Source organism: Rhipicephalus sanguineus, chromosome 9, assembly GCF_013339695.2.
Source record: "Rhipicephalus sanguineus isolate Rsan-2018 chromosome 9, BIME_Rsan_1.4, whole genome shotgun sequence".
Taxonomy (NCBI): Eukaryota; Metazoa; Arthropoda; class Arachnida; order Ixodida; family Ixodidae; genus Rhipicephalus; species Rhipicephalus sanguineus.
Genome location: NC_051184.2, coordinates 32,358,241 through 32,369,010, shown reverse-complemented (window position 1 = coordinate 32,369,010; position 10,770 = coordinate 32,358,241). Strand labels below are relative to the sequence as shown.

Genomic DNA, 10,770 nt, shown 5'->3' with positions numbered 1-10,770 from the left:
AGTAGTCGAACTCATGCACTTGATAAAGTACTCCGAAAAGCGGGGTTATCGGCGCACCCATTCATGCAGGCATGCGTGCATCCGGTTTTGAGAAGGAAATACCACGGACTTCTAAAGCTGTATCCAACTATAGACAATACGATTGTTCCAAATAAATGGTAGCGAATATCTAAATAGTGGTGCGAGCTTGTGGCGTTGGAAAAAAACTAAAAAAAAAAAAAACAAGAATAACATGGCTTTGTAGCAGAAATATATTTTCAGGTAACGTAAAATGCCTAAAAACGTAAAGAAAGTATACATTGACATATATATTAAAATCATAAAAACCACATTGATGCGCGCGATTCATTGCTAGCTGCGACAAGTGTCACATCTGGCTAAAAAGTTGCATGATATCTCGTAAGGTGTTACACCAACTTCCAATTTTCATAGCGACTTACAAGGCTGCGTAAAGCTAGCTAAATTAGTCTAGATTTCTGACAACTAGGTACACGTACGTCTTAAATCACTTCTGGCACACAATTCATATTTTGGCCATGGGTGTAGGAAGCCAGCGACATGCCAGCATCCGACAGAATGGCGAAGGTGGATCGGACAGCCAATGCACATCAGTCCTTAGGTCTAATCTGAATCAACAGTCAAGTCTATGAGAGACACATCACGGAGACTCTTTCTGATCCCCTTGAACGGACTGTCTTCAATGGTGATTATGCTGTGGTCATCGTAGTCTGCTGCTGGCTCCCAGCTGCCGTCGTTTAGAACCTTCACAGCAGTGCATTGTTCATCTGCCTCACGAACAATGTCCAGCATGAGCAGGTCAACGCTGATGTCGTCGAGGAGGACCACATTGTTGCAGATGGGACAGCACCACAAGGGATACAGTGTGCTTTCATTAAGGTCAAGGTACGCATAGGCGTCAAAGCACTGCACGTGCTTGCAGGCGACACCGCGGCAAGGGACACGGATCCTCCTCTTGGCTATCGGGCATATCAAGGACACCTGCATAACCAGAGATGTGTACATGTTTTGTGGTTTACAAAGTGCCCAAACACTGCGTGTCTGTTAAAGGGACACTAAAGAGAAACAATGAATTGGCTTAGATTGATAAAGTGTGCTCGGAGAACTCTTGTGTAGTTTATTTCACCACCATAGGTTTATTATTAGAGGAGAAAACCAAGTTCGAAGTTTCATTTTTAAATTTCGCGCCGAACTTTGTAATTCTTGACGTAAGAGATTTCAAAGAGCATTTAACGTATTTTGGCGCCACTGGCTCGATGAAATTTCCACAAACTCGTTATGTCAGGTCTCTGGTCCCCTCAGAGGACAATGTACTTCGATTTAACCGATTAGGAACTACGTAGGCCCAAGCAGGCGCCGTCAAAAATATGTGACGCCACGGCAAATGGTGCGCGAATTCCAAGGTGGCGTCGCCACCTGTATTTTCTTTTTGCGCGTTTTCTCGCTTATTAAGCGTCTTCGCACAGAAAGCGTGGTGTTTTTGGTATCGTGGAAGACTACTTTACTAATGCGAGAAAAATCGTTTTGCTCTTTAGTGTCCCTTTAATGGAAGCAACGGGCTGGTATTTTGTAACGTCAGCTTTTCTGATTTTAACCCTTTGTGGTTCGTTATCGCCGGCCCCTCCCGACAATGCAACACGGCCGCAACGGTCCGTGATTAGGCGCTGCTTGACAAGTTCTTGTGTGGTTGATTCATGCGCGCGTTATCTCGCTGCATTATTCGCCATCTCTAAATAAACTTCGTTTAGTTGACCTTTGCTTTCTTTACTTTTGGAACGAAAAGAACGGAAGGTGGGTAAAGGTTTCGGGCCTCAGAGGAAAAACCACCTTTCCACACTTCATCACTAATCGGATCCGCAGTCAGCCATCCAAGCAGTACAAGTTTTCCCGGAGCCAGACGAGAAATGTTCTCTTGTTCTTCTACCTAAGCACGTACATGCCAATGCAAATGGCTTATATATATAGGAGAGCACGTGGCAATATATAGCACCAAGTCATATTGGTTCTAGCATCTGGTAACTCAAACATCTAATAATAATTGTAGGAATTTTACGTCCCAAAATCACGATATGATTATGAGAGATTCTGCAATTGGAGTGCTCCAGAAATTTCGACCACCTACGGTTCTTTAGTGTCTAAGCACACACGCCTCTAGCATTTTGCAGCCATCTAAATGCGGCTGCGGCCGCTGGGATTTGATCCCACGATCTGCAGGTCAGCAGTCAAGCACTAAAACCCCTGGTCCACCGCAGCGGGTGACTCATTTGATAACAAAACAAAATTCTGGGGTCCCATCAGGATTGAATTTTTGAGTCTGCTGTATCTGGGTTAATAGGTACATGTCACAACAAGCAATAATAATCTGGAGAGTTGGTGTTGAATCGTGATTTAGGAGCAATATAGATCTGACATGGAACAAAGAGAAAAGAGAAAATGGTGGCGCCTTAAGTCCTTTTGTTTCTTTGCAGCTCTACACTATCCTTCAAACTTAAGTGAATGAAATGCCTACTTAAACATCTAGCAAGTAAATCAGAGAATGAGGGGCAAGCAGAACACAGGCAACAAGGCATTAAACATTTCGGTACTATGAAAAATATACTCTTCGCATATGTCTATGGCAGCATGCCTTAACTTCACGACAAATCTCTACCAACTATAGCTCAATTTCCTGTCATTACACTCAAACCTCATTAAACAAAGTCACATCTGCCACGAAAATAACTTCGTTAAATCCGAAAATTCGTTATAAACGTTTATTTGTAACACTGTAGCTATGACAAGACTATTCCTCATTTACTTCGTTATAACCGATAGTTCGTTATATCTGTGTTCATTATATCACGGTTTGAGTGTATAGGCAAAAGAAACTGCTCTATGTGACGCAAAAATTGTAGAAGATAGAGCTGCTACGGTTCAAGTTTTGATAGCCGCACCAAAGCTAGCCTGCTCAAGCCCAGATGGGCTTTGTGCGCAGTCTGCATGCTACTTTTGAAGAGGATGCCAAATGGTTTTTTGCATTAGGCAAGAGTGAAGAGATGAATAACTTCTGAGTTTTTACATGCCAAAACTACAATATTATTATGAGGCACACAGTAGGGGCGCACTCCGGTTTAATATTGACCATTGATATGCACGTACAGTCGAGTGCAAAAATCTAAAAACCCCGAGAGCGCATGCCAAACCACATCGCTGCACCTTGCGGTGAATTCACGGCTAAGTTCAAAAGCGTGTAGAGCACATGCGCGTGCTTTTCTACCTGCCAGTCTGCTGGGTCATTCACTTCAAGCGTGTGGACACCTGAATGCGCGACAAAGCTCAAGGTGCCACTTCTATAGTCACTGTGACTGTGCCTGAGCCACAATGTCATGACAGAAATACCATATTTGTACGATTACACAGTTGAAACTCGATTTAACGAAGTGACGAAAATGCTTGAATTATTTCGTTAAATCAAGGAGTTCGTAAAATCGAGAAAGGGAGCTTTTAGTCCTTCGATACCTAACTTGTAGTTTAGCGATGTCCAAAAGCTAGAATGGCATTGTTCTTGCCTCCAAGTGACGGCTGCACATGTGAAAAACCTGCAAGGACAGCCCAAGGGCGGCCCGGACATGGAGGCTCCACCAAGGGTTTAGAAGAACTTGTTGGTGGGCGAGTTGGTGCATCTTAATACAAAAGGGATAACTGCGCTACCTGACACACACGTAACAATCATAGACACACACAGGCGCAGGGCCACCAAGGGTGTCCGCAGAACTTTTTGCGGGGGGGGGGGGGGGGTGTGTGGGGCGGGGGGAGGGAGCGCATCTAACACAGGCAGCCTTTCTTTCACTGCCGTGACATGCATGGCCGACAAGATTAGTCAGTAGTAAGGTGTAACGTGCGAACTTGGCTCGCAATAGTGAAGGATCTTTCACACGAATATATGGGGCCGGAGTGTGCTAATCAGGCTAAGTAGCTCTGCATGGAAAATTATTAAGGGTGCAAGGGGGGCACCCCCACCCCCCCTTGCACCCCCCTCCGGACGCCCATGGGCTCCACGCCTGGGTGATGCAGGCCAGTTAGACGGTCACATGAAGTTACGACATTCTAACGACAGGAAAAGATGCAAATCACGAATGCAGTGACTGGGCAAGCAGGCCGAGTGAGACAGTTGTGGGCAGACAGTCGGTGCTTTCTTCCACATAAGCCGTGAAATAATGAACGCAACACCGCCGCCCCTGGCACCACCACCCGACATAAGGGACTATACACGCGCTATCCGCACACCCGCTCCGCACGTGGCGGGACACCTGCCGCCCGCAAAGGGAGGAGGAAAAACCGGAAAGACGCCAATCGTCGCACACGGGGTACCGGTTTTTCCTCCTCCGTTTGCGGGCGGCAGGTGTCCCGCCACGTGCGGAGCGGGTGTGCGGATAGCGCGCGTATAGTCCCTAAGAGAATTACCAACTGTTAGCCCGTTTTCCGTGCATGGGCACGGCGTGTAGCATCGTCAAAATAAGACCAGTACCGTAATTAGGGTAACTAGATGTTTCAAGTTTTAACGCAATACCATTAGAGCGGATGCTCGAAGAAGAACCCGTCAGTGCCAAAATTGGAAGGAAACCACCGCTATTTTACTTAGTTATTTGAGAAAAAAGCTTAGTTAAATCGGTTAGTTCGTTAATTCCCTTAGTTAGTTCGTTAATTCCGGTTGATGACAACAATGAACCCTATGGGTAACTGCTGTGGAATTAAAATTTCTTCATTAAATCGGCTACTTCATAAAATAGAGTCGTTATATCGAGTTTTAACAGTAGTGCTTTTGTCACAACACCATCGCTTGCCCCTTCCACATGCAAAAGTGACACCTTGCACTCTCTCCCACATTCCGATACGTGCGCGGTCGAAGCGAGCAAACGAGCTTACTCGCACGTAGAAAAGGACGCACATGCGCTGTACACGCTCTGTAACTTAGCCCTGATACCATCAGAAGGTGGAGCAGTGCAGTCTGCGCGCGCTCCCACGGTCTAGAAATTTGCAGTTGACTGTACACGGGTGTTTTAACAGGAACCCCCCTCCCCATAAAATGAGTTCTGCACTTCGCCCTCATCAACCCCTGGTAAGCACGTCCTCGCATTTAGCAGCGAAGCACTGACTGAAAACAAGCTAGCAGTTGAGCCACATTAAAGAACAACGCTGTAGTCATAGCTGATGCAAGAGATGCACCCCACAGTGCAAAGAGAAACAGTTCAAATGCTGACGATACATACACACACCTGCAGGTTCTCCACAATGGTTTCATCGGCATCGGCAAAGAAGGCTGCCACGAGTTCTTTTGTGTCCTCTCGTCCGATGCAGTACGGTGCGCTCTCGTCAAGTGAGCGCAGCAACTCAGCCTCCAAAACCTTCGCAACTTCGATGACGTGCACCTGCACCATTGTTGGGATGCCATTGCCCCATACTTCAAGGCGGTTCTTCATGCAAGAGCTCAGCAATGGTGAAATGTTGACTGTTGAAAGTGGCACGTTGAGGTACACCAAGCGATTTAGGGCGATGATGGCTTTACCACTGTCCAGAGAGGCGCACTGTGCCAATGGAGTGAAGCTGATAAGCAGAAGCGGCGGAGTGCCTTGATTTGGGCTTTGCGTCGAGTACTCGCCGCGGTAGATGCTCTGGCCATGGGCCATGATCGATGGAACTTGTTGTAGTGGCAGCTGTTTTAAGCAAGTGTAGAAAGGTTCAAGCCGAGGCATAGCAGCGGGAGGGGAGCTGGTGAAACGTCGCAACGCGAGCACACAGCAAACTGCATTCAGAGAAGGATGAAGCAGGAGGTTAGGCTATAAAGGACACCAGATATGTACAACCTACAAAACATAATTATAGGAAGGACCCTAACAACAAGCCCTTGTTAACTTCACAGTGACATGATTACTAAAAAAAAACAGTAAAGTGATATACTAAAGTTTACACCCATAAATTACTCTTTCAGAACTCAATTTCTGTGAATTTTCTACGTAACATAGCCTCATTATTAGAAGAGATAATGAAGGCAAAAGTCCCTGTTTCTTAATTTTATGCCAGAACCTCGGCACCTGAACATTAATGTGATGTCACAGATTTCAATGCCTTCTTCGTAATATGGCCACCCTGGCTGAACCAAATGAGATATTTCCCTAAAATGCAATGCAATTAAAGTGTGCCGATAAATAATTATGTAGGCCCCAGGAGGCACCGTCAGAATATCACGTCATGCGAGTGCTGGGACGGGAACATCTAGGCTGCGTCGCCACTTGTATTTTTTTTTTTCACATGTTTCTAGATTACCAAGCGTATTCTCCGAGCAAGGCTCTTCATTTTATGAAAAGGTAATTTACTAATGGGAGAATAATTCTTTTCTTGACTGTTCCTTTAGAAATAAAATGAACGCGACAACTAACTTCTTGTATTCTACGCCAAAACACAGGCAGCGGTATGTCAATATGGCATCGCATTTTCAATGGGCTCACTTTCGTATTGTGGCTTCTGTACTGCAATAAAAAGGCCGGAAACTTCTCCAGTTCATTCTATGAGGTTTTCTGCAGAACAATAGTCAATGTCTGCGTATATGATAATTTTCAGGTCGGAGCAAACGCTGTCTGAACCCTGAATATCACAGCAGCTCTTGGAGGAACTTATACTTAGACACCGTTCTTTCTTGCGCCATTCCTGCTTACCACGACATGCTCTTTCGATAAGAAAGGTATCTACTGTTGTAGAAGGATGGTTTAATACATAGTGAAATACTTTCCTCTTTGGTGTCCCATTTTGACATACTAAGCATAATGCAAAAAAAAAAAACCAGGGTCATAAGAAACAGAACTAATTAACTGGAATACTAATTACATGGAGACAGGTAATAAATTTGAAGTTCATAATGCAAATTGAAGTCGTAGCTTTTTGATTGAAAAATTGCAGAACATTCGATTCTGTTCAAGCATAAAGCACAAAAGATAACACTCGCGAAAACTTAGAGGGAGAGCGACACCTCTCTCTCTAAGCTATATATACCAGGGGCGTCGCGAAGGGGGGGGGGGGGGGTTCAACCCCCCCCCCCGCCCCAAATTTTCAATTCTGCATGTATATATATAAACACGCACACATACAAACGCACGCACGAACATACATAAAGTATGGTTGAACCCCCCACCCCCCCCCCGAAAAAAATTTCTGGCTACGCCCCTGATATATACCTATATTTTTAGAAAGTGTACGAATTCGTTAATTCAATTCAGGCAAAGAAATTTATTATTTGGATAATCTCAGCATGTTTGCATCCTTTTAAAACACTGTGCAGTGAAGTAGAGGGAGAGAGAAATATCTGCTTGCTTAAATGCAAATGCATGTGGGCTTGTGGCATCACAAATATCCTTCAAACAACACAATATTATGAATGTTGTGATCCACTGTTCTTTTTACATCGTTTTTCTTTATCGTGTGCATTTTTTTTTCTTCACAACACCCCAAACGGCCCTCTTGCGAGAAAAAAAAAAAGAAAAAAAAACCAAAAGATAAAATCAATACCAGTGCACGAAATACTACTGTCAAACATGTTAGGGAGAAAAACTAGGTTACACAAAAACTGGAATGGCTGATATTACGGTCCCTGATATGGTAGGCATGCGGATACAGAAAAATTGTGCCATATGTGCCAGTCATAATGATTATTTGGCACTGATTCTTCTAGTGGTACACAAACAGCCTGTGGTACAGCTACCTCTGTGCTGTACTACCGCATAGTGGTACTACCGCTAATTACCGCACCACCTCACGACGGCATCAGCTTGTCGCTGCAGTGGTACGTGGTAACGCACGGTATAGATCGGTACCCAGCAGTACCACTGCGCCGCACAAGCACCGCACGATATCGGCACAGGCAGTGAGACTGTGCGACAGCACCTTGCATGGTGTTGCGACTGCGCCGCGTTCCGGAGATAGTGGTAACGCACGGTATACTAGAGTAATTTTTCTAGTGACTCTACGGTATACTAGAGTTACTGTATATGCTACCTTTAGGTAGCAGAGTTGCGCATCTGTCTTCCAACGCCGCTAGCAACCATGCATTGCGGAGAAGCTGCCGCTTGGGCCAATTTTTTTTTATTTCTCGACGCCGCCGCTGCAGCGAACTGAATTAACACTCGCCATCGACAGCCAATGTTTATTGCCGGTCTTCGACACGCCAGACAGGTTAATCGGCGTCACGGTCGGCATGTCACCTGCAAAAACGAAGTGCGACTTCACCGCATAGCTGTGGTTGCTAGCCGGACCTATGCGCAACTCTGCTACCTAAAGGTAGCATATACAGTGACTCTACGGTATACAGGTGTGCAGCGCCATCGCACAACATAAGTGGAAGGGGAGCATTTTGCCTTCGCGGTATCGCATCAAGCGACGAGACGCTGAACCTCTCGTCGAAAGTAAAGGCGTGTAGTTTGAGACACGCCCCGTCGCGTCACCACTGTGTCCAACTAAATGAGAAAAAGAAACCCAAACAAAACTTCAGGGTCGCGCGTGTGGTAACGACCCCCCTTGATGGCGCCCGTGCGCGCTGCCCAAGTCGCCTACACAAGCCGGCCCTAATTGTGCACTTCACCTAATTCAAGCTTGTCAGTAATATGTTACTATTTATTTTAATTTAGGAAACCTATGAAAACGACAGTTACAGTTCAAGAGCAAAGGCCCCAGAACTTCCAGGCAATTCACGCGAACTTATCGACAAGGGGCGCAGCTGGGTAAAGACACAGTAAACAGCGCACCAGAATCGCTGACCGACATGAGGTAATAGCGGTTATGAGCTAGACGGAATTCCGAGCAAAAAGAAATTACGAAAGATGACACTTAAGACGCTGCACGTACCCGTGCACTTACGGAAGGCCGAGCCACGATGTCCAGTTGCCGCTGCTGCTCACACGTCTCACGAGGTGCCCGCGCCCATGCACAATTCGTGCACTTCGTTGCGCATGTGCGCATGCACAGCACAAGCTTTACTGCTACACTTTGTTACTATGACCAAAATTACCTGCAATGCCTACAGCATTTAACGTTATTGTAAAAACGAGATTCTTTGTACTCCCCCTTTTCTAAGTTTCTACGCCACAAAACCGGCGGCTTCTTGGCCAGTCCCCCGTAGTGGGTACAGGCGCCACAAACCCGAGGAGCAAGCGCTGTGTAGGCATAGATGGCATGGCTGTTCCATCTGCAACACAAAACGCGTCATCGGAGTGAAAATATGGGCAAGATCTAGGCACCAGCGAACAGCCATGAAACGCCATGGGAGCGACCAGCGGTCAGCCACACCGGAACGGGGCTATGACGAAGCAGCCTACGTGGATAGGCTATATTTTGAAACATTATCGCTTTTGCTCGATATGATCATTGTGCGCGGGTGATTTCCACGCGCCGGCGGATTTTAGCAGTTTCCTGACGTTGCGCTTGAAAAGACGAAGCCACAGGCCGGCAGGCTAGCAGACGCACTAGCGTAAGGAATTTCCTTTCTCTTTTGCCTTGCACGTCACCGGACGGTTCACATCTAACATTCACATCACAGTGCAAATAAAGAAACTGGGGCAGCTGCGCGCACTAGTGGTGCGGAGACTATGATTGGTGCAGCGTTAAAACAGGCAGACGTAAAGAACAGAGTGCAGAGGACGAGCGCTACACTCTGTTCTTTAAGTCTTCGTGTTTTAGCGCTGCATCATCGTGCAAGTATTCCAACTAGTCCGACTTTCCATTCTACTGAAGACTGAGGAAACAGCCGGAGCGGCCTTCCCTTCCTCCGCACCTTCACTTCCCTTCCAAGCCTTGCTATATGCTATGCTATGCAAGACTATGCTAGGCTTTACCCTCTCCCCTCCTCCTGACCTTCATATCACTGCTCCTCAACCTCACTTACATGGCTATGCCTTGGTTTACCCTCTCACCCTCAGTTCCCATCCCCTTAATAAACTATACTATAGAAGACCATACTTTACACTCTCCCCCACTCCTTTCCTTCCTCCTTGCCCTTACTTCCCTTTCCCGTCACCTTGCTACACTATAATATGCTCCTTTCTTGGCTTTGCATGCTTTGGCATAATTACACCGGCATTGCGAAGCTAGGCACAGATGTGCCAGGTGGTTGCTAAGCAACACGCAGTGACGTCATAGCTCGGAACAATTTTTGCCAACACCATGCATAGCAACCCCCAGCTTGAACAGTTCCGCTGTTAAAAATTAAGGCAAATGCCTCAGATGCCTCATCAAATGTCAAAATCAACCATTAGTGTCGACTGTTATCCTGCGGCGTCAGCGTCAACATCAGTGATGCAAAAAATCATCGCGTGACGACGTCATCATGACGTCACGGACTGCCAAAATTTGTCACATCACCATGGTGTCAGATGACATCTACGCATGGTAAAAGTTAGACCGATCACAGAGGCAGTGCAAAGCCAGGTGAGGTGCTTCCGTGCAGAAAGCTTGCAGTGCCTCTGATCCAAGAGGCTGTGCAAAACCACGTTGGGTGCAGAAAGCTTTTGGAGGGGGACGAGGTAGGATCAATACATCAGTCCGTTTCCATGTGATATATTTGCAAGATTTTCACTTCAGCGTGGCTTACGCACGTTTTCTTTCCACCCTCCTATTAATCAGAGACTTCTTGGCAGAGGTGAAGCGCGGGGGGTGGAGCAGACCCCTGGTCAAGCGTGTGCCTCTTCACAGAAAGAAATTTCTGACTATGCCACTGATGCACAGACATAA

General features: G+C 46.3%; 1 protein-coding gene across 4 annotated transcripts in view; it reads right to left on the bottom strand.

Moving 5' to 3' along the window:
• Positions 1 to 233: 233 nt before the first annotated feature.
• The window catches only part of LOC119404929 (E3 SUMO-protein ligase PIAS4-A), a 67,263-nt gene continuing 56,726 nt past the window's right edge, over positions 234 to 10,770 (bottom strand). For 2 of the 4 annotated variants that reach the window (XR_007417511.1, XM_037671633.2), the window contains exons 7-8: positions 5,274 to 5,800; positions 234 to 999 (exon numbers count right to left, since the gene is read on the bottom strand). Coding sequence is in view for 3 of the 4 variants with exons in the window: in XM_037671633.2 (XP_037527561.2) it covers positions 622 to 999; positions 5,274 to 5,800 (905 nt within the window). In the remaining variant the exon portion in view is untranslated. Of the gene's footprint in view, positions 1,000 to 5,267; positions 5,801 to 8,889; positions 9,211 to 10,770 lie in introns of those variants that run through there. The other 2 variants (XM_037671627.2, XM_037671626.2) reach the window with 2 other exon arrangements.